Source organism: Sturnira hondurensis, unplaced genomic scaffold, assembly GCF_014824575.4.
Source record: "Sturnira hondurensis isolate 20B ecotype Veracruz unplaced genomic scaffold, ASM1482457v3 Scaffold0018525, whole genome shotgun sequence".
Lineage (NCBI taxonomy): Eukaryota > Metazoa > Chordata > Mammalia > Chiroptera > Phyllostomidae > Sturnira > Sturnira hondurensis.
The window spans coordinates 7,428,659-7,452,137 of record NW_028091156.1 but is presented as its reverse complement, the minus strand read 5'-3'; the positions used below and the strand labels follow the sequence as shown (position 1 = coordinate 7,452,137).

General features: G+C 41.2%; 1 protein-coding gene across 1 annotated transcript in view; it reads right to left on the bottom strand.

The window, feature by feature from the left end:
• Window positions 1-23,479, bottom strand: part of GPATCH2 (G-patch domain containing 2) — a 122,008-nt gene that overhangs the window by 5,293 nt on the left and 93,236 nt on the right. The window contains exon 9 of the mRNA XM_037069494.1: window positions 7,948-8,036. Coding sequence (XP_036925389.1) covers window positions 7,948-8,036 — 89 coding nt within the window. The remainder of the gene's footprint in view (window positions 1-7,947; window positions 8,037-23,479) is intronic.

Sequence of the window (23,479 nt, the reverse complement as noted above, 5' to 3'; positions counted from 1 at the left end):
AATACTTCATTTTTCATGGAAAAGGCTCTCGAATAAAATATGTTGGTCTCTCATCCTTTTCTTTCTTTCTTTTTTTTAATGATATTAAGACATCGGAGGGAACCACTCCGTCTCAGCACTGCACCCTCCAACCACCATTTCCTCGTCTTCTGCGCCTGGCAGTGCTAAATCCTTTAAGTCCTTGCCTAGGAGGCTCTCCTGCTCAGCAATTTGAGCAATAACCTTCCGCAGGCCCCTGCTCGCAGCCCTCTCTCCCCTCGGCATCTCTTACATCTACTATTAGAGCTGAGCCCGCCCTTCCTCTCAAATCTTCCAAAAACTACTGTGGATGGCAATTCACTGGCGTAATTGGCTCAAGAGATGAAAATCTTGTGTGGGCCTCTCTTCGCTCCTAATCTGTCCAGCTGACTGCAAGCCTAATTGGCAGCTTGTTTAGTAATTTGGCTGCTCAAGTGTTGTATTGATGTTGGATAAACAGCCCGTGCAAGGGGAAGTGAGTCCCTGCTCCGAGTGCAGGCGGCGTCCAGTGGTCCAGGCTCCCTCTGTATCCGCACCCCCTCCCCCCAGCACTGGTAGCTGAGGGGCAGGACCGTTGTTATCATTGGTGACGCCATTAAATGTTTGATAATACTGTCCTCTCTTCTCAGTAACTGATTTAGGAACATGGCTTGTGCTTACTGTTTTAAAAAAAGGAGAAACAACAATAAGCACAGAAAGTGGTAGGTGTCACTAGGCTTTGTCAAATATATTTTTATCATTATTTCATTACTAATTCAGACCATTCTACATTTTATAAGCAGTAATCCAGGCGTATTTCTTCTGAATTTTGTTAATTGAAATCAGTTCAAATAGGTAATTGCTTATAAATTCAAGGCACTTTTTAAATAAGAAAAATTTAATGTAAAACTAGTTTTTTTTCCCTGAAGTGATAAAAATTTGGTACAGAATGAAGGACATGACCTGTATAGACATATTTGGAGAAGGGAATAGTTTTATTAACATGTTTTGGTTATTTAGAAATACATTTCTTATGGAATGATTATATATCGAAAGTAACGTTTTCAAAATACTAAAATACAAATCTCAAAATAAAGCTGAGTTGGTTCTGAAGGCATACAGCCATGTCCGTTTGCTGTACTGTAGCCGGGCCAGTTAGGGTCTGTCTGCCATGTACGTGGCAGGGCAGTAATGGACCTCAGAGAGAGGGAGGAACTTGACCTTGACTGCACGGACAGTGCATAGTTAAGATTGCACCTTCGGTTACCCCAACTCTAAAAGCCTATGCTTTCTGTTACCTGCATGGCCTCCCTGTAAGAATTAATGACAAATGAACAGTTTTAGTAGAGATGCTGTTTCATACCATTTAAAAAATTTATCAGATAGCATGTGAATTATAATATTAACTTCCCTGCATTTGCATAAGAACAATATCCGGCATACTCAACATTGAAAGACTTGGTTAACCTAGAAAATAAGTTAACGTGTGGCTCTTAGAGATGACCCATGTTTCCAACGTCCATACTTCCTTCCCTCTTCCTTCTCAGACTGAAATGTTATTGACTCCACTGTGTGTGTGTGTGTGTGTGTGTGTGTGTGTGTGTGTGTGTGTGTGTGACTCCCCTTTATACCACTATATATATATGACTCCACATTATGGATGAATTTAGGCACCTGAGTCTACATGTTACCATTTCACTGACTCACTGTTGAACCTAAAATATATCACCGAAATTTTTTACTATGTCATTTCTTCCAGCCACATTTTCCCCAAATGACTGAGACTTTATTCTCTTCACAAGTTTCAATCTCCTGTGAAAACTGCTAGACTCAACTAGAAGAGCAAGTCTGTCTGGAGAGAGTATTTCAACCCTCCTGAGATACTGCAGGATTCATTTTGATATGAATCCGCCTACTCCAGCCTTCTTTGGCTGGTATTTAAATCACAACTTACGTTTTAGTTGTACTTGGTGTAAACAGCATCCCTTCAGTTTCATTTATTTTATTCATTAACATAATTCCTAAATGTAACTGGTTCATTTACTCCATTTACATTTATTGTGATTACTGATCTATCGGGATTTATTTTTATCATGTTACTTGATAACAATAAAATGCTATTTTATTTTGGTTTTACTTTGCTTTTCCCATATATTTTTGTTTCCTTCTTTGTTTCCATCCGACTTTTATACATTTAAATGAATCATCTTCATCATTTGTATTCAGTATTACTTTAGTTTCATGCACATTTAACAATTTCTTTGATCCCAATTCCTTCTTGATATTCTTTTTATGTATTGTTTTTTTTCTGTCTGAGGTATTAAATTTAGTGAAAATCGGTCTTTACCTAAAAGCGTCTTTACTTCATCCCCACATGTGGAAATAGTTTAACCGTTTATAAAACTCTAGGCTGAGTCTGTTATTTTCCCTCCGCCCTCACCTGTAAGTATTAACTCACCTTCTGGGTCATACCCTGTTGCTAAGGTTGCTGCAGGCATAACCTCATTCTTTGCTGGGTTTTACCTTTTCTCCTTGGCTTCTCTTAAGCTCCTGTCTTTGGAGTTCTGAAGTTTTACTACAATGTGTCTAGTTATGACTTTACTTATATTGACTACTTCTTGATAAAAGAAAAAACCTTGTCCTTTTTGAATAGGAAAGTTCATATTTTTCAGTTATGAACATTGCCAATATCATTGAATTCTGGCAATATTCTCCTAAATATTATACCCCCTTATTCTTTCTACTCCTGCCGGAAGTTTTGTTAGACCAATGTTGAACTTCTTTCTCCGTCAAGTCCCCCACCTATTCTTTCACCTTTTTCATACTTTAATCCCTCTGTGCTCTTTCTAGTTTGTTTCTTAATATTCCTCTTAAAAGTTACTTTTTCCCGGTTTTGTCTAATCTGCTGTTTAACCCATCCAGTGATTCTGTAACTATCAAGATTTTTTCATAATAAAAATAATCTCAAATTTCTATCTTTTCATTTTGCAATTACTCCCATTTGTTGTATAACGTTTTTTATAGAATAACTAATTCTTTTAATTTTGATTCATGAGATCATCTTCAGAAGGTTTCATCTGTGGTGATTCTGGAAGCTTGGGGTCGAAGCCATGCACCTTTGGAGTAGTTCTGCATTTGTTTCAAAGACCAACTTTTATGTTAATATTTTGGCTTGGTGAAATTTTAAACTAGCAACTCACATGAGGGTAGGCTCTTGGTTATACAGCTTACGCTTTCTACTCGGAGCCCAGGTGGCAACCAGATTCTTTCGTTTCTGTGCCTGTGGGTGAGTCTGGTTGCTAGTCCGTCCTGTTGTGAGGATCGAGTTTTTCAGAAGTTCTCGCTTGATGAGGCCACCTGCCTGGTTTTGCTGCCTTCCCATGAGGACACTAACCCACACACCTCAAGGTGTCTGAGACTGACAACACTGGATGTGTGTGTTGGGGCGGGGGGTGCTGCTTAGGACTCTCTTTGGTCTTGAACGTTTTCCTTCCTGCCTTCTCAGCTGTGCCTCTGAAAAGACGGCGTTCCATTCTATTTAGCATGCACAGGCATTACATAGTTTGAGGATTTTCTCCTTGTTTAGGTTTTCTATTGGCAGGAACAGCAGTTATTTTCTATTTAATGTGTATGTTTACTCGTAAGTGCTTCCTGTACCAAATGGTAGTGGCGAGCTATTTAAGACTCTACTAAATACATATCTGAACAGCAGTTTGCTGGTCCAAGTAACAAGGGGTTCAGACATAGCCTGGTTTCCAAATGAATGACAACAATCACCCCCAAAAGTCTGCCTGTTCTAAAACCCTGGAAGAGATAAAATAATTTACAGTGGTCACAGAGGTCCAGTGATGAAAAACAAATAAAGGTATAATTATTGGCGAGAGAAATTTGGACAACTGAAGACACAGGGCATCTTGAAAAGGACTTGGTTACAGCACACATTTCCTTATGTTCCGTGTGACTTTTAATTAAAAGCTCGCCAATAATGTTGTTTAAAAATCTTCTCCCATTATCATAATTCACAACCTGCCTTTAGTGCCTTAAGTATTCTTAGAGATTCTGTTAGTATTGAAATTGCAGCGGAATGCAGGGGAGAAAGGTGAAAAGTCGTAAGAGCTGTAATGTAGTCTTTCACCAAGAACTTGCATACCCATATAAACAGTTACCTCGGAGTAATATCTCTACTTCAGTAGGTATCTTTCAGTATAATTTAAAATGCAGAGCAAAAAGGTTGACTCCTGTAATGAGTATTTTCCCTATCATATTATTTCACTAGAAAGCAAATCGTTTTAGCACATACTAATTTTGGATAACAATGAGTTTAGTGATGGATAGCGGACAAAATGTTTTTTTTTATGTAATAGCCACAACAACAATACACATTTGAATCTTGCGATTATCATTCCTCGAGGGGCTATGACTTCTGCCAAAAGCCCAGTCCATACACAACACTGCTGACTGCCTTTTAAAAACATGTTAATATTCTTCCTGTTTTGTTCGCTGCTCTTCTTCACCTTTACAAATGACATTTTTCAAACAATAAAATGCATTCTGCTGGCAAACCTTCTGGCTCCAACGGTTCTCAATTTTACGACAGTAAATCTACACCCCTCGCTGCTAAGACATCCACCGTCCCTGGCCGTGTGATTTGGAATGAGGCAGGAAACAAGCCGTACATTTAAAAATCAATGTCTAGCCTTATCAATATTCATTTTACGATGTCAATACAAAATACAAAGGTGAGAAAGCAGTAAATAAGCTAAAGCACTGAAATAAATTTGGTGTTCCTGCCACGATTAAAAAATGTTCAGTGGTAACACGGCTGGCTAGTGCGTGGCCTTAGGAAGTGGTTTAACTTAGGCTTCATGGCCACTGCTAAAATGGGGTGAGTGCAATTTTCAGCATGTTAGCAGGTAACGATGATCGAATCTTGGGTTATTGGTTGCATAGGGGACTTCAAGTATTTTTAAAGAATAATATTGGTTATGCATACAACATATGACTTTATCTTCAGGGTCTTAAGTGATTGTATAAACCCAGTTTAGAATTATAAAGTGAGAGGGCCTATTTATAATTTTCTGAGTTCTTTTGTTAAATCTTTTCTTAACCTGCTGCTTGACTGCATACTAGTTCTCATAGAAATCAGAGGGGCTCATCAAACAGTATTCAAGCTGTCAGCCTTTTCACACATTCCATATTTTAAATGAGAGAGTTATCTTCGCCTGAATTTTTCCTGCTTGGATTGAATATTGACTTAAAGGCTGAAGGAATTGTGAAAATATATCTCAATTCAGTGTATTTTGGGAGAGGTCAACAAAGGGACAATAAAAAGGTGAAAAAATTCTCCTTAATGCTACATGCTAACTCACCTTGGAAGCTTACAAGTGTAACTGACTCTTTATTATGTGATTGACTATATTCCATCATTTGAAAATTAGAATTTCAGAGACAAGATGATCTAGGATTCATAACCTCATTATCAAAGTGTATTTATGCAAAAGCATTTCTTGAATTTGAATAATAATCCTCATCTTAGGGTTGATTCATTAGTATTAGAAGATATTCTTTTAAAAGCTGAGGTCTTTTAAATAACCTCATTCTCTTCCTCTTTGAGAGGAACAGTTATGCATGGATTTAAAAAATGTCCTGGAAATGAGGAACATAACTCTCCTACTCCACTATTTTTTGAGTAATTACAAAAATGCATTAAATTTCTATGAATTTTATTCCTTGAAGTAAAAAAAAAAGTCTAGTAAGATAATCAAAATCCTGAATCTTAAGAAAATTGCAGCAGATAAGAGATGTGATACCTGGACTCTGCTGGTGTGAGTTCCTGAATGTTTTAGACTATAGCTTAACATTTATACCTACACTCCCTAGAAATGATTTCCTCTGGGGCTGTTGAGTTGTAACATCAGAACCACCTTGTAGAAATAATTGTATTACCCTCCTCGACAACTGTGCTTTCCTTCTCAGTCCGGGCATGGTGAGAGTGTGCAGAGCTGACCCTGGCATTCGCTCTGCCTGACTGCAGGCACAGAGCTGCTTCGGGCACATTCCCAAGACTGGGCTGTGTCTGCTGCTAACGTTGGAATCGTTGAAAGATAAGAGAGTTCAGGGGACCATTCAGCTGGAACAAGGACACGGACGAACCCTACACCTGCCCTATGAAAGATTTAAATTGAAGAGCTTAATGACATGCTGTGGATCTAAAGGTGGCTACATGTTCCCGTATAAAGAGATTTACTAGAAAGATTCAAATTAATATCCTGTATCTCTGTGTAGCAATATTTAGATCAGCCTTTTATGAAACTTAAGATATACAACAGTGTGTTCTAGTGAGCAAAAGCAATGAGAGAGTCTTTATACCCATATTCTTACAAAAAGGCCGTAAGTAAGTTGTTACGGGTTTGGGGGTCATGCAGATGTAGGTTTGAACCCTCCCTCTGCTATTCAATATTATGGAGATAAGAAGGTTCTAACTCTCCTCTGAATCTTAACTTTGTGGTATAAAGTGATGATGATAATAACTAGGTCATAAAGTTGTTGTAAAGATAAAGTAATCAAGTTTCTGGTACACAGTAGTACCCAAGGAGTGGTAAATATTATTCTACATAGAAAGAGACGCATTCTGCACACAGGTGTTTCTAACTTCCAATTTCTGAAAATTCAATCCAGCTAGGAGATCAGAGATCAGCTAGCACTCATAATTTTATGATGTAGCCTTTTATATGGTAAAAAAACTGGATTACGAGTGCTCTAACTTTAAATTGTTCTTCAATTTTTGAGTGTTGAACTATGGAATACGTCCCCTAAATAGAGAACTTAAGCTTCGTATCTTCTGTTTCTTTTGAATCTTCCAAGATTATGCATATGTGTGTGTGTCTGGGTATAATACTCGTATTTCCCTTTTCATTGCTCATTCTCCTGTGACGTGAATCTTATTTTCATATCCCGTAATTAACCATGGAAAAGTAACTTTTCCTACAAAGGTGTTTCCAGTGAAGAGAACATGTATAGATCTGAATGGTCAAGGACCCCACTGAAGAGGCCAGGACTGTTATTACCAAATACACGCACTGCAAACATTTTCTCCTAGTCATTTTGCTGCATCACAAATCCACTTAATTGTTGTTTATTCCTCCATGGGCGTCTCTATGTTATATCCCATTGGCTTTCCCCATCCCTGGTTTCCCCACCTCCACCTCCCTTAGCCTTGCTCTTGCATGACCTCTTGCAATGCCTGCAAACCTTATCCGTCTCCTTCGAGACCAAGCTTGAGTCTGTGCCCTTCTAGGAAGGCTTCCTGTCCCTTCTGGTCCAGTGACTTCTCTCTGTCAGCACTTGTGGTTTGCCCTGTGCCACACTCATTAGAATAGCAAGCTCTTCCCCAGTGACTGGTTTTTGAGGCAGAAACCCTGAAAGGTTTTTTGTCCTAATGCTAACATCCTCCAAATAAGGAAGGTTGATTCTAAGATTGCTGCCGAGTCAGAAGCTGCCTGGCCAGCTTTCTGTCCACTGTAACCCGAGGCCTGCATTTTGAGGCTGATCCTGAACTGGAGTGTTCATTATTATTAATCTCTTCTGGGTTATTTTCTTTTCCATCAATGTATTCCTCTCTGCCCACTCCCCCACGCTGCCCCCCCCCACATAAATCTATACATTTCTTGAAGCCAAAAGCACAGCCTTGAAGTTTCTTTGATACCTCTTACAAAGCCTTGCATTGAGGCAGGTATGTAGCAAATACTCTGTTGATTGCCTGCCTGAAAAATCTACGGAAGGAACATGCCATCCGTCTTGACACCGAATGCAAATGACTGAACAGTTGCTTGTAACTGTGCCTCTTCTTCAGCGCGAGTGGTGAAGAATTACCTGTATTTTACAGTTGGTGATTTCTCAACTGCATATTTGGACTGAAGCTCACTCTGCCCCCAGCCCATTTCCTTTTACCTGCAGCCGGAGGTCCAGGCAAAGGTGCTGCTTTCCTCCTGCGTTTGATATCTCCCGTGCACAAGGACCCCAAATGCAAGCTTGTTTGCCTACGAGTAATTATCAGGAAAAAAAAAGTATTAGCAAAGGAGGAAAAGAATGATACATAAATACACAGCTTGTATAATCTGAACCTAAATCACACCATTCTCCACAAAGATGGGAGCAGCATCGTGAAACCACCAATCTTGTTTATATCGAAGCATAATTACGTTTGTTGACAAGCGTTCAGCGGCTAAATGCACCATCATAAATTGTTACTGGAATGAATAATATAAAAGGAATGCTTTTTAATTTTCAAAACTGGCAATCTTTCTGGCTCAACGTAAAATCAAGCCCTGTTGCTTCTGACAGGAAAATAGCGAAGATTAATTATCTAAAGAGATCACAATATTGTTGCTAGGTTATCAATTGGTTACTAATGCTTTGCTGTCAGAACAACATTTATTACAGGAAAAGTATGATCAATTTCTTTTAGGATATTATGCGGCAGTGAGTTCTCTTAAACCATTTTAAATAGGGAGAAGGAAACAGTGATGTTCTCCCTTATAATTCATATGATTAGAATTCTCCAGTTAATTATCAGTTAGGTGAAGAAATGTAATTTGAATGAATGCATTAATGCCGGCCTGCTGCTCCTGAACAGGCTAATGTGATATCGGATTATATTTGTAAAGACATGCTATTCTTCTGCTGTTCTTGGAACTGGTTAGAATTAGATTATTCTGTCTAATCATGGGTTCTGAAGTTAAAGAGTTTGGGAAAAATTAGAAGTGGCCCACTGGAAATCAAGATAAAGTAATACAAGCATGGTAAGGATTTAAAAGTCTTCAAATGGGTTAAGCTATGGAAGGACTGTTCGTTCCCTGGACCACAGCGCCAGACATGGGGCAGAGACTGTGTCTGGTGGTCATGAAGCGACAGGGAGTGACTCATGTTCGCGGGAGCACACACCGTGTTAGTGTTTCATAGAGGAATGTGGTAGTGCCCTTAGGTTTTGCAGGGCCCCATTGGTAAACATCCATATTATCAGACAAAAGTTCAAAAGGAGAAATTCATTCAGCAAGATATATGTTTATACAGATGCAGTCAGATGTTTAAATGTTATGGAAAACTGGAGCTGTGGCATATAATTACTTTAAATATAAGTTCTATTTATAAGGCATAGACTAAAATACAAGTAGTGATCAGATAATTCAAGGGGTATTGACAACCAAAGATATACTGTGAAAATCTCTCAGTATAGGTTAACAGCAAATGGGAATTTGTCTAGTTTTCTCTTCTCCTATATTGAGGGCATAGTGTTTTTCTGTTACAGCATAAATATTTATGATTAGTTAAATATATTTTAAATTCATTCCATTACTAACTTTGCAGAAATATATATATATATATCATATACATATAATATATATCACATGTATATGTCAGAATGATCATTAACATGCAAAATGGTAACATTTTTATTGGATTTTGTGGTGTGGTCTTGGCTCACAGTGCCAAGGGAAAATCAATGGTTATGATCATACCTACTTTTGAAATTGAAAATGGATATTAAAAATAAAATTGAAATAAAATCAGAGAAGACACACTCTTTTAATCCAAAATTAATGCACTTGCTTATTCAGCAAGAATTTATTAGCATCTACTACTGACTTAGCAGAAGACCCCACGACGGTGGTAAAAATGCAGAGAGCAGGAAAGAGAAGACAGAGGAGGCAGAGAAAACGAAATGTTCACATCCTGTTATCGGTAGGGTGTGGCATCCGAGCAGGGAGCTAGAGTCATACGGGTATGAAGTACCTGGAGACACAGGTGGGAGTGGTAGGCACAAGCCACTTCATTAACTATTACGAGAGATTTTATTTTTCAGTCTTTATAATAACTCTAACTATGTTGCACTGAATGTCACTTTTTTCCTTTGGTTGGGTAAAAAATTGGTGTTTCAGGAAAAAACGATATTTAGAATGCACCCTTCCAGTCACGTGAGCTGTCCCACAGCTCTCAGTTACAGACCACGGAAAGCAGAGGAAAAGCATTCTTGTGCGTGGAAATGCACACGCATTCTGACCTGAGCGAGGGGGACAACCCTTTCTCCTGCAGAAAAGCCCGGGGTGCATTCATTCGCTCATTAACTTCAGTACTTCTTACTCCACGGAAATCTGAGCTTGACTTCCCCTTTGAACCCCTCATTACATCTGCCTGGTTCCCTCATTAATTAGTGAGTTCAGTAAAACCCCAGACACACGTTCATTTTACGTCTGCCTCAGAGTCAGGATTTTACCTTTTTGTACAAAAGTACCCTTCAAAATGCGGGTCCCCCTGGAAGCCTCCCCCAGGAGTGGAGTGGAGTGTCCCTCCTGCAGAGCCCCGTAGCAGGCCGGGTCAGAGGTGACGCCCGGCTGCAGAGCAGGGATGGTGACATTCTGAAAACGGGAGTACAGCGGGGATAGGAACCCCGCAGCGTGGCCCTTCTGGTGCTGAGCTGCGACAAGCGACCTGTGGACCGTCCCCTCTCTGATCCTTCCGTTCAAACACAATACGTAATCTTAGAGCTTGAGCCACTGCTGGCAAGTTTCCTACGCTCGTTGCTGAAGGTATTTCTAAATGATACAGAGTCTCTTCCGTGGAGAGGAATGTGAATAGCTCAGCATGTCTTGAAACAGTGTTTACAGAGGGGCGACAGTTGACCCTTGAACATGTGGGTGTTAGGGGTGCCGACTCCTCCAGAGTTGAAAATCCTTGCATGATTTTTGACACCCCCAAACTGTGACTACTAATAGACTGGGAGCCTTATCAATAACATCGACAGTCCATCAACACATATTTCGTGTGATGCCTATCACATACTGTATTCTTACAATAAAGTAATCAATAGGAAAGAAAATCCTAAGGAAGAGAAAGTACACAACCTGTATTTATTGGGGGGAAACCCCATGTATGAGTGGGCCCACATAGTTCAGACCATGTTGTCCAAGGGTCACCGCAGAATGTCACAGGAGGAGAGTGTGGGAGCTGGGTCCTGGGCCATACATGCCACGCGTGCCCCAAGAAGGGGTCTTCTGGACTCACTGAAGGTCAGTGAACAGAGTCGGCCCAACTCCCGGTTGCTGGCAGAGACTAGACAGAAGGGAAGGGAACCAGGTTCGCGTCAGTCCAGACACACGTCCGGTCGGCCTCTTCCTTCCCATCAGCGACAGCAACAGAAGGGGGACACCAAGCCGCTGCACAGTGAAACTTCTCTGCATCCGTGTGTCCCTCTGAGGGGGCGGCGGGGTGGGGAGGCAGTCTGTGACAAGTCGTAGGTCTGGGTTATTAAAGCCAACACACAAACTGAGCCCGGTTTTATCACTTTCAGATACATTTAAGGCTCAAACCAAGGTCAAAAATGTAGTCCAGAGTGTCCTTCTTAAGAAGTGCATTTTAAAGAAATAATCAGAAAAAAATATTTGAGTGTCTGATATATAGTAGCTGCTTCTTGTGACTATTAATACCAGTAGTTGTATGAAATGGGGGTCTAATTGTTTTAAAAATCACTCTCCCAAGTCAATAGCCTTTAAAAGTATGTTTTTTTTTTTACTTGATTTGGTATTTATTAGGAAGTCCTATTTCCAGACTCCAAGAATACCTCCCTCTTCTAAACCTTTTTCTCATCCGCTGGACTAAAAATTTCTTTTGGGCATCTTTACGCAACAAATGGAATATAACATTTTTATTCGACTCCTCTCCTCTGTCCTCCACAAAGCTACGTAAAAGGGAAAGAGACCAAAGTTCAAGGAGAATAAAGTTTAAAGTTAATGAAGTCAGTGCATTGAACCTGAAGACCGGCACCATAAGAAGCACAGCTGCATTTCAGTGAATCTATCAAGAACTGAGTAACTGCTGCGGTGCATCGAGAGGCCTGGATTATTGATTAGTAAAATTACCACATTTAGGCTTGTTTCCCCCTCCCCCCACCCCACCTCCAGCCTTTTCCTCAACCATCTGCGATGGAGCTGCTACAGATAACACTCAGGAAGGCCCACTGTGTTATTCATGTAAAATACAGCACTTATTTTTTAATTTAAAATCAATGAATGTCTCAGAGGCAGCCTCTTTGCTTCAGTCTAAATGAGTCATTTGTCTTGGCAAAGCAGAACACTTGGGTTACTCTTCAAGGGGAGAGTCAGCAATTTTCTTTGTTTATTTTCTTTTTTGCCCGGGTGCTTGGAAGATTGACAATATTGTCCTATGAAGAGAGCCAAAGTTATTCAAGAACAATGCTCAGATCCTCTGTAAGGTGCTGGAGGGAAATTAGCCACCAACTCGGTCAGTATATTTGTGTTCGCTTGTGGTGGAGAAGAGGGTAGACAAACCCAAGCCTGGTGACTGTGCACCTACTGACCCCTTTAATTTTAGGGGTCAATACAGACAGGTATATAAGTGAAAGGGATACAGCAGTACAGCTATTTCAGTATTAACATTCACTGGCACTTAGTTATGATTTGAAACGTGGTTCCCCATGTACTGATTCTGAAAACATTCCTATTAAACATTAGAAAAGCAGAGCTCACAGGAAAAAAGTCATTGAGTTTTCCCTTTAGAAACGGACTTCACTCATTTATCCCATCATCCAATGAGACAGGGTGGCGGTAGGAAACTGGACATTTTATCCCAAGGGGGGAAAAGTAAAAAATTAAAAATTACAAAAAAAAACCTTAAAAATCAAAAGGCAGAAAGAAAAAAAACCTAGCGAGAACTACCTTGCCTGCAAATGTGGCTTTGACGTGCGCTGACATGGACTTGGGGCAGGCGTGTCAAACACAATAACATGCAAGAGAAGACAGTGGGAGCGTGTCTCTTCGTTCTCCGCATCTACATGCAGGCTTCCCAGCGAACGAGGTGCAGGGACAGCTGCCCCCTGGACACAGTGTGCTCCCGAGCAGCCTCCGACAAGCTGCGCAGGACCGCCAAGCAGATGTGACCGTGGGCCCGGGCGCTTGGCAAGACCACTCACTGTCAGCGAGAAGAATACAAGCCTGGACAGGGCCTCAGCTGCGCAGAAGTGACGCAGGTCTGTGGTGTCACCGGGAGAAGTGTCGGGGCTGGAAAACCCAGGCCTGGGTCAACATCCTCTGCTGGGTCCAATGTCCCTCTCCTCCCCTGTAACTCTTGTCTCCCCGTGAAAGAAAACACTCGCAGTAAAGCTCATTCCCTTCTGTACCAAAGTGCACGTTAGGTATCAAGGACCCTCACGTATAAATATTCCTTAATTCCTGGGATCACACCAAACCCTTGTTTTTAATGGCATTTTCTCTCCAAGCCCGTTCTTGTGTGTGAAGAACCTTTGCATTTGGGGCCGTCATTCACACGCTGACCAACTCCTGGTTTGGGAGCCTTTTCTCTCCATGGCTTTGGTCATTGGACCGACCATCCTGCCTCCAGCCCATGTGCGGCTCTTTGAAACAGTCCTGACTTGACTATGATTTATCCTACGGCCCCGAAGTCAGTATTTGTGTCCCGTGGCTGGGCCCCTGCTTTATCCTGGACTTATCCTATCTTGTCATAAACCTTCTGTGGGGTGGCGTCTTGTGGGTTTTCTTCTTTATGTCTCTCATCGTTGCTGGACTTTATTTTTACAGTGAGCATGCAACAGAGGAAAGGCACAGATTTTCACTGGATGAATCAGAAAATAGCCAACAGTGGAGTTACTACATGGAAGTGGGTTGGGCAGCTGGAAGCATGTCACTGTCAAGGGCGTAGTCTAACGCTTCACACGGCAGAAGCGGTGGTAGAAGTTCGAGCTATAGGTTCTATGGGTCTGATTTTTTTTTTTTTAAGAAACTATTAGTTCCCAATGGCCTGTAAACGTGCTAATCCCAAAGCAATGTATTTAACCTGCCTCTGGAAATGTCCTTTGGCTGGTCTCAGAGTCTGCTCCTTGTCCCCTCGACATTCACCCAATGCGCGCAAACCCACGTTTTCTCTCCTTTCAACTCTCCTAACTCACTGCTCTCCCAAGGTCTCCTGCTCTGCATTTCACGTCAATCTGCACGCGTCTCTGTTGTTACACCTGTCACACAGGGTGGCTTCACGCCGTGTTCAGATTAGAGGAGGGTGTTAAGTGCTCACTGCAGACAGCTCGAGGCCCAGAGGCACAGAAGTCACAGAGCCCAGCTTCGCATCTGCCGTCTGTTAGGAGCGCCAGAAATGTCTGGTGAACTAAAGTGTAACAACTGTTCATTTGGTGATCAATCACACATTTTTTATAACACTTCTGCTTTCCTGAACTGTTATTTAAACCCACTCAAAAACGTTCGCTTAACAGTGAACAAGACGCGACCGCGCACCGGGCATTCCACTCGATGTCAGATGACACACAGGAAGAGGGAGACGACCCCCTCCATCCAGGGCAGAGTGGAAGGAAGGAGGCATGCAACGACGAGAGGTCACTGCACAATGTCACAGATCCACAGGGCTAGAGCAGCAGGCCATCTTTTGGGGGGAAATGAGGACAATGCATTTTGCCTGAGTTCAGATTTGGGTATTGTCTCTCCAAGCAGAAGCTAAGATATTTGAGGCAGCTTGGAGTATTCTCTTCACCCTTCACACCATGCACTGAGGAAAGAGTAGGCGCTTAGTACCCTGGTACTGATTTCATTTACTTGATTCCTAGCTATAAGCATACATTTTTGGTTATATCTGTATGTCATTGATACTGAGTCTAACAATAAGCTTACGCTAATTTCCTTAAAAATGGTAAAATCAATGTAGTGCTGTTGACTCTTTGGATAAGAAATTACTCAAAATGAACATGATTCTTTTGGATAGCTCCATTAAATGCAAGGAGATTTGGGTCTACATTTAAAAAATGGGATGTTGATCCTGACAACATCTTGCATGATACATAAAAAAAAATCCATCCCATCAGACTGTAGATCCAGATAAAGTCTCACATTCCCTCTCTGACAATGGACTAAGAAATGTCCTAGGCTGGTACAGTTGCCATTTATACTATCTATTCACAAAATTATGCCCCAGTATTCTTAACTCCTCTGAGTGAAGCCCACACACTCTTCATTTTAATATCCACTTCATCCATTGTAGTATAAATATTTTAATGTTTGTTGAACTGACTTTTTACTGTAGTCTCCTAGTTGATATTTCCAACTCTCAATCAAGATTTCAGTTCTGAGGAAGCATTTGGAGTAGAGGTGGTGGTTCCCTTTGTTTCGCCAGCTTCAGGGAGGGGTAGAGTTAAAGGGGCAGCAGAGAATACGGGTCTTGTAAACTATTATTTTGAATATATGTCAGTTTCTTGAGTCTTAGAGTTGATCATCTGAATTACTAGGATCATCCAAGCGTATGGAGTGCCAACTCTATATGATGCATAACGCTAAATATTTTGTCATACTTTATGTTGTTTAATCCTCACGATAACCCCTTCCAGTTCTGAGGCAGCCCAGGTCCAGAGAAACTGTAATTTGTCAAAAAAAAAAAATCACACAAACAGGAAATGAAGTTAGTGTATTTAAACCAAGGAATGCTTCCCTCAAAAGAATCACATTTTCTCTCTTCTGTGCTGTATCATTCAACTTAGTTTATTATGCTCCATTTAATAAATGTCTTCTGCAAGTAAAAGGCATGCCAAGAAACAGGAGAGATGAAAAAGACATGGTTTCCATTTCCTAGGGGTTAAAGTCTGCCCACCAATCACATGGGACCGTGACTCCATCTCGATCTGCAAAGAGAATTCTGAGCCAGCATGTGGGGGGGCTGTGGACCCCCAGGGGCAAGCGCACATGGAGGAGACACCAATGCTCTGCAGCTCCCAGGTGACGTGGCATCTCTGGGGCTGTCAGCAGTTCAGAATGGCGGGACCTGGGACACACGGGGGCATGGAAGGAGATGACACCTCCTTACATGCATTGCGTCAGGTTTTAATACATTCAGTGATTTTGTCCATGCGCAATTGCTTCAGATTCTCTGGAAAGTGAAGAATGAAGTCACCTGCTTGACTGGATTGATCAGTTTATTTGCCAAATTGATAGTCGAACTTGTGGAAGAACGCTGGTCCCCAGTTCTTTGGGGACACGGTTCCGGATTTTGCTGCGGCTGCTGTCGGGAAGTCCCTGTTTTGGCGAAGAGGTGGGAGCAAATGCAGGCCCACCTCCAAGGCAGCTCTCAAGGTCGAGAGGCTATGCTCACTCGACAGTGTCCACAGGTGACTTTGCAGACCGAGTTGGCAGGCACAGGCTCAAGACCGAGCTCCACTAGGACCTTCTGTAAAGTGTCCCATGACTGTCCTTATTGAGAGAGGACGTATTTTCAAGTCATAATTCTACGTGCTGTAATGCACATTTGCTGAGCATGGCTATCTGTATCTCCATATTGAGGAAGCCAGTTAACACAGGATGTTTTTTAATTGTGAGCCAGGATGTCTAAAAGTTGTAAAAGATGTAAGGAGTCATTTCCATGGTGAACTATGTCAGACAGCACTACCATTGGATATCAACTGACTCGAATTTGGGTTGAATTATTGTTGGTTGATGGAATTCAGTCGGGAATCTATGACCCAGTTTGAAATGTCACCTCCTTAAGGGAGCCCTCCCTCCGTGATTCCTGTTGCCAGAATAATCTCACACTCACCATGTTTTCTACCTTAAACTATAGGTCTGCATGAATGTGAACTAATATTCTAGCTACAGTGTATATTCCTTGAAGACTGTGGGGCCCACATCTGATTTATTTTTCTTAAGTAAATTCCCCTTAGCATTTACTAACCTTGCCAATACAGGTGCTTATTAAATAGGTGTTGAATGAAACTTATCAAGGTGTGCCAGGGTTTTTACACTAATTTGTACACTAATTTGTGTTTATGACAATGTTTCAATGAAGGTTCCAATTTCTATGGTAAGTAAGGGATTACTTAATGGAAATAGAAAACCACAAAACATGTTCAGTTCACATGTTGGGCTTCAGGTGATAAATATCTATAAAGTCAAGCTTGTGCACCTAAGCCAGCAGGCACCTTAGTTCTTTTTCTATAGAATTTTGCTTTTTACTAAAGTGACTTCATGAAAAGAACGCTTTCCATTCCTCCCTTTCCATGAGAGTTTTTTGGCGGAGAAATGAACATTATGCTCATAAAACTTTCACAGACTCGTTTGCAAATGCTGACTAGACAGGTGAGATCAGCCGTAACAGCCAGGTAAGCCGTCTGGGGGATGTGATGACTGACGGACACTACGCTCGGTGACCGCGAGGAATAGAACTCTGGGCTCTACTAATCCCACATGCCGGAAACGCTGGCAGAGCTGGAGTGCACCTGCTAGTGTTCAGAACGGTTTTGCTGTCAGGATCTGTGAACCAAATGCCCTGTGTCACTTCACTAACTCGGGTCTGTTACTCTACTTTTAAACAGTCTGTTGCCTTAAATGTCTGTGGAGAAATACCCTAGTAAAAATCAACTCAAATATAAACTGAGTCTTTTCTTGTATCATTTATATAGTGCCTTTTTTAAAAGAAAACCGTGGGTGTTCCTTTTTTAAAAGTAAATTTCAGAAACTAAATGCCAATCAGTCAAACAGCAATCACATAGCCCATAATGAGCAATATATCCTAAAAGCAGAAAGGAATGTGAGGGGGTAGATGGTAACATCCCTGGTGGAAGAGTTTAAACAAAATGAGACCAAACTGGAATCAAATCGGTTCTCTGGATCTAAACACCAATCAGAGGGAACGCAGTGGACAGAGACACATGTTAAATGATGGTGTGAGGGTAAAATCAGCAACATCCCTGAGGTGGCGGAAATTTTGTGAGACAAACCTGGCTGCTTCCACCACAGACTTTCAAGGAAAAACCAAGGTGGGGGATAAGGGGGAGGGTGGAGACTTTATAAACCAAAGGGAACTTAAGAGATATGTATCATTCAGTTATAACAGGAAGATTTCATTTGGATCCCAGTTCACACAACTTGTAAAAGGTTTTAAAATAATCAGGAATGTGAAAATCCTATACATATGTGCACACACACTAACATATGTATCTATATGCATTAAGAAATTATTGCTTTTTTAAAAGATGTGTGAATGGCACTGTGGCTTTTAAAAAAAGAAGAGGCTGCTATTTTTTTTACAGAAACATACTGATATATTTCAGTGGAAATAAGGTCATAGATGGGCTTCAGGGTTAGAGGAAGCAGTGGATAGAGGTACAGATGAGACAACAGTGGCCACACATTTATAATTATCTAAGCCAGTCGGTAGATATATTGGTTTACATTTTTCTCCATTTGTGCATGATGAAGAATTTAACAATAATTGTTAAAATCTGCTGTTATCATCCTGTCTTCACAAATGAAAAGGCATCTTTCCAACTCCTAAGACTGATAATTTAAAGTCATTATAGGTTTTTCAAATCTGACTGAGACTCTCCATAATTTTTAGATGATCAAAACTGAAATTAAGTTATCCATGAAATCTATGTCTTCTGGCCTGCCTCTACCCCTAGACTATAACTTGATATAAAAAGATTACAGAAATCCCTATCTGAGGTTTATTGTCCTTAGAAAGGATAATGCATACTTTTTATTCCATCTTTCTAATTAGTAATTTAAGCATATGTTCAGCATTTAACTCTAAATGTTTGCCTTTTCCCCAAGCTCGGAGACAGCTGTCCAAGATGTGAATGCCAGAAAACATTTAAATATCAACATCTGTTGAATTATGTTAATTTAGTGCAATATAATTGGGCACGAGTTGGAATTGATCAGAAGTGTATGAAATACACAAAGGTAAATCCCCAACAATATCTTGGTATACACACAAATCACCATGGAGTGATGAAAAAATAATTCCGATGAGAAAGGACAAGGAAAAAACACTGATCGTGAAGAATTAGAACCATAGTTCTAACTCTCTGGGACATTATTTTGTGATTTTAAGTTTATTTGAATATTGTCTCATAATCAAAAGGTGATGAAAATTAGCTAAAACAAGCGACAGTTAAAAGCTTCACATGGGAATATATTTTCAGTTATTAACTTCAACATTAAAACATTCTAAGTACACTTATGTAAGCATTGACCTCTTCAGGTTCAAGGATGACTCGTGTCCTAGCACGAGCAGTTACGTACCCGCAAATTTGATCTGCTCCCTGGATAGGACAGACTGTTTGAAACTGAGAGTGTTTACGATGTGGCAGATGAACTTCACTTGATTTATTCTGGGGACCGTAAGGTACAAATTATCAAGTAGCAGCTGTTGCTTATTGTGTTGCTGATTCAAAAATATTAATTTTTACATGGACTCCTTTGCTAATAGATTAGGGATGCTGGTGGTTTGGGGGAGTATTCTGGCACAGAGACACCGCGGATGAGCGCATCCCCAAGCGTCCCCGTCATGGAGCTGTGACCCAGGCAGCGGGAGGGCCACAAGCTGTTGTGCTGCGGCCCTGCAGGTGCGCCTGCACCGGGTCCTCCGGGAGCCATCTCTGGGAGGAAAGGTCACTTCTGTGCCCATGCCCATTTAATCACAGGGCCAATTTGGAGTGTGCCAACTGTGAAACAGACACCTGTCCTCAAGGAAATGGACTTCGGACGACAAATTCATCGCAGCCACAGGTCACCGCAATCACTTTCACATGCTATTTGCCATTATCAGTGACTATGGCCAAACCTAACTACAGTCCTAGGGGTGACAGGCTGTGCAGACTCTCATTCATTTGAAAATGTCTCGTTCGTCGGCCAGATTTCAAGAAAGAGTGTTTCACTGGGGAGCCCTCGATGGCTTTTTATTTACCACTCACTGGACATGTTGCTTGTCCCCAAACAGCAGCCGTATGGCTTATTCCTATCAAACTGGAGAGCAACCTTGCAGAATTCTAACTGGCTAATAACTAATTTTATTTAGGATAGTCACAATGTAAAGTAACACTATAATCGTTAGTTTAAAAATTTGGCAAGGAAGGTTAGAATTTCAGGATGCCTAAGGGACAGCAGGGCAGAGAACCGACAACTGGAGAATGGTGCCCATTTTCAGGCCATGATTTGGTCATATGGAGGAAAATGGATTAACTGCCTCAGAAGCGACTTTATGTTGTATGTGTGGTATGTTTCTAATTATTCTAGTCCAAATACCTCTGCATCTAGAAGCTATTCAAATTTTTAAAGAATTAGAACACGTATGCAATTAAATATGTTCCAATTTTAAAAAATATGGAATGTATACATTTTAATTAAAGGGAATATGTGCCTTTCTACTTGTTCATTTATGCATGCATAGAAATGGATTAAAATAATCTAAAAGATGCTTTTCTATCTGAGGGATTGGATACACTTTTATAAAATAATGAAATTTAATGCTAAGTTTAGGTCTGGAAAGAAACAATGAGAAAGTACTAGGAATTTTATTTTGCAAACTAGTACTTAAAGGCAGATGCAAGCAATTATTTTAGACATAGAAATATAAAATACCTAAATATAAAAAGTTAACGATACAACTTGCCTTAAAATACGGTGTTGAATCATCAGTTTTAGTAGGACAAAGGAGGACTCATTTAAAAATTCTAAATTTATTAACATGGGATAGTTAACTTCTCATCTTAAATAAATAAAATGACCCATCAATTACTTTTGTTGATACATTTAATTTTGTTAATACATGTCTATGAAAAGCAACACTAAGCGAATTCGTCGATGTCATTAACCAGCGCGCTAATGAACACTTATCCAATCCCACTTTATTAACAGCTGCTCAAAAATGTAGTAATTAATAGTTCCATTTATGGTTGGCAAAGCTGCAACATGACAAATCGTTTTGTATCTGTTGCAAATTAGCTCTCCTTCCCAAATAACAGATGACACCGTGGGGAGAACGGAGCAAACTCGAACCCTCGAACATCTTTGGATCTTTCGAAGCTCAAACAAAGAACATCTGCAATGCTCTCTGCTGCAGCTGTAGCAAGACACGGGGATCTGCCCCATCACAGGAAACCGTGTGCTCCGTGTCGGCGGAAACGGAGATGTTCTTTCTGACCTGATGAAAGAGAGCGTGTGTGTGTGTGTGTGTGTGTGATGGCACTTGTGTTGGTTCTCTGATTAAGTCCACTGTAATTTTACAAGACTTTTTAATACTCATCGGACAATATGACAGCAGAAAGAGAAGTCCCTTTATAAGACATTAAAGCACACACTAAGTACATAAACATAATGCTTGTACAATCAAAGCAAAAGGAATGAACACATTTCTAAAATACACTTTAAAATAGCAAGGAGAATTTAATAATAATGGCAACACAATGTTTTTACTTGTTTTTGAATTACACATCAGGTACTCAGGGGCTGTAACTTCTGTGCCTCCCAAGAGTACATGACAAAAATCACGTAAGGGAGGGAGCGGGGCAAATTTTTTTAAAAAAAGAACAAATATAAAAGGAAGGCCCTGACAGGATCTAAATAATTCCGTATAGTTGCCATAAACCAGCCGTCTTTTGGGATGGATTCTGAGGACAGTAAAGATTAATCATTAAAAGGCGTGAAGAACATGACATCACCCGGTATCAGGCATTGCATACGGTGTGGTTTTACTGACTTTCCCTTTGGGAAGGCCGCATCGGACGTTCGGGTGCTGAGCAAAGGTTATGTCATTAGAAACCCTGTGAAATTATTTCATTGGAGCTTCAAATGAGGTGAAGGCAGAGAGGAAGAGCTTTCTGATTTTGGGAAACATGAAATTATATTTGAATACTGAATTTTTTTTTAAAAAGCTAGGGTACCAAGTCTGGAACGGAAGAGAAAGATGTGGGTTGAGGAAGTGAGTCTCAGTGTCACTAGTGTTTCTGTAAAACACTCAGGCGCACCACTCTGAGGTTTGGCTGAGTGTACACGTGTGTGTTTTGTGTGTGCATTTGTGTGTGGGTGTGAGAGCATTTTCCTTCAGCTAATAATCTACTACACACCGTGCTCACTCAGAAACCCTGCCTGTTCATTGCTTGATGTTCACAGGGACAGATAATAGGTGGGTAATAGGTAGATGATAGATAATAGGAGGCTGAGTGGACAACCAAACTCAACCGACTGATCAAACGGAAGGACCAGAGGGGAGCCATCAAGACAGAGGCCGCATGGAGGAGTGCAGGACAGGAAACAAGTGACTTAAAGGGCTGCCATGGAGAACCTCAGGACAGGTCGAATGTGTACAGTAGATCAGGATGCCATGATGGAGAACTTTGCCATCACTCGACATCCGACACACCTGCTCTGTGACCAGGGCTCCCACAGGGAACAAAAATACAGTGGCAAACTAAACGGAACATGGTGAAGGCTGATCACTGGAACGAATTAGATTACATTACACCTCTGTTGATAGCGTTTGTTTAAATTCATTTACATTATACCTATGTTAAGGATCGGTCAAAAGTATGATTATGGGACCACCAAAATATCCTATCTGAGAATGTTAACTATGTTTACAATAGACACAGGAACAAATAAATGGGTTCATATTTGAATAATACCTATTTGCATACACATGAATGACAAGTCCTGAGCAGCCCTAAAGATGATAGGGACGGACACGAGGTGTGGAGAGTGAAAAGACAGGGAAGAAACCCAAAGGAGCGCTGCCCTAGTGGCAGGAGGAGGAAGTGCAGGAAACCCTGCAAACTGGAGCGTGTTGTCAATGAGGCAGTACTAACTGGGAGCACATTGCTTAAAGGAGACCTTAACAGACTGTCACCCCTTTGGTACTGTGGGACATAGGATAGTCTAAGAGCTGGGAAAGAGCCATCGTTGACTTAAAGAGCCCAGATGAAGAGTAAAGTGGATGGGGAAGAAAAGAAGGGAGATGCCAAAGATTGGACACCCGGAAAACTGCCGAATTGCATGATAATTGCTGGTGTGGGTCACTATGTCCCTAAAACCCCTGTACGAGACCCTGAGCGTTCCCCTGAGGAGCTAAGGGCGAGGTGCACCACACGGCACTGGCGAAGCTGCCCCTGCAGGGCCGGATCACATCAGAGGAGGCCCACCTAGGAGCGTGGAACCCCAGACCTCTCCTCGCAGTCACCAACGGCGGACCGCTTGTCCACTTACGCACTCCTACCTGCCTGGTGTTTGGGGTGGGGGGTCAGCGAGCCTAACATCTACTGAAGTGACGTGTTCCAGTTCTGTTCTCTGACCTTCAGGTTTTCCCCAAGTCGAGAAAGACTTGGTCACTCATCCAACAGGGGTAAGAAAAGTCAGGACAATATTAAACATACTAAGAAAGAAAATGACTTTTAAAGGCAGGAGAGAGAATAATGCGTATAAATAAAGAAATGAAGAGCTGCCATCTTGCATTTAATAAAATGTGTTTCAAAAATTATACTTGAGTAAGTCTCTCTGTCCCGGTGTTTACTTGACCTTTACAAATAGCTACATGCCTAGCACACCCGATACCCTCTCAGAGACAAGAAAATACACTGAACCCACAAACAAGTCAAAGGGGGTACATGGAGAAATGCTCCAAGACA